This window comes from Sinocyclocheilus rhinocerous, unplaced genomic scaffold (assembly GCF_001515625.1).
Source record: "Sinocyclocheilus rhinocerous isolate Xijiao unplaced genomic scaffold, SAMN03320098_v1.1 scaffold2428, whole genome shotgun sequence".
In the NCBI taxonomy this organism is placed as follows: Eukaryota; Metazoa; Chordata; class Actinopteri; order Cypriniformes; family Cyprinidae; genus Sinocyclocheilus; species Sinocyclocheilus rhinocerous.
Genome location: NW_015643186.1, coordinates 191,538 through 194,821, shown reverse-complemented (window position 1 = coordinate 194,821; position 3,284 = coordinate 191,538). Strand labels below are relative to the sequence as shown.

At 47.0% G+C, this 3,284-nt stretch overlaps 1 protein-coding gene across 1 annotated transcript in view; it reads left to right on the top strand.

The window, feature by feature from the left end:
• The window catches only part of ephb4b (eph receptor B4b), a gene marked incomplete at its 5' end in the record, with an annotated part of 33,953 nt that overhangs the window by 28,620 nt on the left and 2,049 nt on the right, over nt 1-3,284 (top strand). The window contains one exon of the mRNA XM_016574578.1: nt 2,556-2,824. Coding sequence (XP_016430064.1) covers nt 2,556-2,824 — 269 coding nt within the window. The remainder of the gene's footprint in view (nt 1-2,555; nt 2,825-3,284) is intronic.

Below are 3,284 nucleotides of genomic sequence, written 5' to 3'. Positions count from 1 at the left end.
TGTGTCGCCTGCTCTCACCCGTCTCTTTCTCTGTCTGATGTCGGGTCAGATGTGTCTCCCGCTCTCACCCGTCTCTCTGTCTGTCTGATGTCGGGTCAGATGTGTCGCCCGCTCTCACCCGTCTCTCTGTCTGTCTGATGTCGGGTCAGATGTGTCGCCCGCTCTCACCCGTCTCTCTGTCTGTCTGATGTCGGGTCAGATGTGTCGCCCGCTCTCACCCGTCTCTCTGTCTGTCTGATGTCGGGTCAGATGTGTCGCCCGCTCTCACCCATCTCTCTGTCTGTCTGATGTCGGGTCAGCTGTGTCGCCCGCTCTCACCCATCTCTCTATCTGATGTCGGGTCAGATGTGTCGCCCGCCCTCACCCATCTCTCTGTCTGTCTGATGTTGGGTCAGATGTGTTGCCCGCTCTCACCCATCTCTTTCTCTATCTGATGTCGGATCAGATGTGTCTCCCGCTCTCACCCATCTCTCTGTCTGTCTGATGTTGGGTCAGATGTGTCGCCCGCTCTCACCCATCTCTCTGTCTGTCTGATGTTGGGTCAGATGTGTCGCCCGCTCTCACCCATCTCTCTGTCTGTCTGATGTCGGGTCAGATGTGTCGCCCGCTCTCACCCATCTCTTTTTCTATCTGATGTCGGGTCAGATGTGTCTCCCGCTCTCACCCATCTCTCTGTCTGTCTGATGTCGGGTCAGATGTGTCGCCCGCTCTCACCCATCTCTCTGTCTGTCTGATGTTGGGTCAGATGTGTCGCCCGCTCTCACCTGTCTCTCTCTCTGTCTGATGTCGGGTCAGATGTGTCTCCCACTCTCACCCGTCTCTCCGTCTGTCTGATGTCGGGTCAGATGTGTCGCCCACTCTCACCCGTCTCTCTGTCTGTCTGATGTCGGGTCAGATGTGTCGCCCGCTCTCACCCATCTCTCTGTCTGATATCGGGTCAGATGTGTCGCCCGCTCTCACCCATCTCTCTGTTTGTCTGATGTCGGGTCAGATACAAGGCTCGAAATTGCTACCATTTTGGTCGCATATGCTTCCGAAATTTAATCTGTGTGACCTCAAAATATATTTGGGAGCATTTGTGCGAGTGTATATAATTGTTATCGTGAGACCTGTTTTAATTTCTCTAAAAACGTTCAGATTATGTGCCTTCTGATTGCTGATACGGTGACCTGTCTGCCGTTCTATGAAACGTTAGGCTACATAACCAATTAAACTTCATCTTTATATTCTTAACTTTAATGCAGATTTTAGATTGGTTAATATTAGCTGTCAATCACCCAGTCACTGCTTTCCGCTGTCAGGTGACAGGGAGCTACCGTGGGGAATGAAAAAGGCTGAAGAAGAGAGAAAATTAAAAAAAGAAACACTGACAGATTTCTTTTGTGAACCACCTAAAGTTACAAATAATGGTGCTGGTGATAGCGATCATGTGGTGAATGTTGATCCACCAGCCGAATAGAAGGCGTACAGTTTTCGGAGAGAGTGGTTGAAAGACTTCTAGTGGCTCCGCTATGAAAATGGTTCTATGCACTGCGTTCACTGTAAAGCCTTTGGGACGGAGTTTGCAGGTAACAGCGTTCGAAAATCTACATATTTCGTAATTGTTGTTTTACGATTTGCGGTTTGACATTTACTTGATTAGCTTGTTCAGGTGTGTTTGATTAGGGTTAGAGCTAAACTCTGCAGGACAGCGGCACCCCGACGTTGCCTATCCCTGATATAGTTAATCAGTATCACAAGAAGATTGCTGTTTCCTCCAAAAATCAGCCTGCTTACAAATGTGATATTGATTTTATACAACTGTTCAATAAAAAAGAAGTTAATATTAAGAGATTTACGTTTTAGACACTCTATTGGCTGTTCAATACAAAATCTGCATTGAAGTTAAGAATGTAAGGATAAAATCTGTTAATATATAATTTGTAGTTGTGATGCTCCTAAATTTTTGAAGTTGGGAGCACCAGTGCTACCAAGTAAAAAAGTTAATTTCGAGCCCTGAGATGTGTCGCCCGCTCTCACCCGTCTCTCTGTCTGTCTGTCTGATATTGGGTCAGATGTGTCACCTGCTCTCACCTGTCTCTCTCTCTGTCTGTCTCACCCGCTCTCACCCGTCGGTCTCTCTGTCTGTCTGTCTGTCTGATATTGGGTCAGATGTGTCGCCCACTCTCACCCGTCTCTCTCTGTCTGTCTGATGTTGTGTCAAATGTGTCACCCGCTCTCACCCGTCTCTCTCTCTGTCTGTCTGATGTCGGGTCGGATGTGTCACCCGCTCTCACCCGTCGGTCAGATGTGTCGCCCGCTCTCTCTGTCTCTCTGTCTGTCTGATGTCGGGTCAGATGTGTCGCCTGCTCTCACCCGTCTCTCTCTATGTCTGTCTGATGTCGGGTCAGATGTGTCGCCCGCTCTCTCTGTCTGTCTGTCTGTCTGATGTCGGGTCAGATGTGTCACCCGCTTTCTCTGTCTGTCTCTGTCTGTCTGATGTCGGGTCAGATGTGTCGCCTGCTCTCTCTGTCTGTCTCTCCGTCTCTCTCTCTGTCTGTCTGATGTTGGGTCAGATGTGGGGTCAGATGTGTCGCCCGCTCTCACCCGTCTCTCTGTCTGTCTGCAGCTGAACGACGGTCAGTTCACGCCCATCCAGCTGGTGGGGATGCTGCGTGGGATTGCGTCTGGTATGAAGTACTTGTCGGAGATGAGTTATGTTCACCGGGATCTGGCGGCGCGTAACATCCTGGTCAACAGTAACCTGGTGTGTAAGGTGTCTGACTTTGGCCTGTCCAGATTCCTGACGGAGAACTCGTCTGACCCCACATACACCAGCTCACTGGTGAGGATCTGCTGCTGTCACACACACGCACAGTCCAACCAACATTTCATTATTTTTTTGTGATTAAAATGACTGATTTTGTTATGGTAATTTCCAGAGTTTTGCTGACAATTTGCAGCGTTTTTTATAATTATAATAAAACTTTTTTTTTTTTTTTGTGATGAAGATGACTGATTTTGTGTCATAAATAGGGATGTAACAATTCACTCAACTCACGATTCGATTCGATTCACGATTGTTTTTTAACAAAATGAGATTTAAGACAAATTATAAATTAAATGTGTCCTTTTATTATTGCTTGGACAAAATGCGGCACGTTTCTTTGTGAAATTGAAATATAACACTATAATATACTAATATAGCACTTACATATTATTGCTCTTTTGTTGGTTTTGATTGCTTCTATTGTCCTCATTTGTAAGTCGCTTTGGACAAAAGCGTCTGCTAAATGACAAAATTT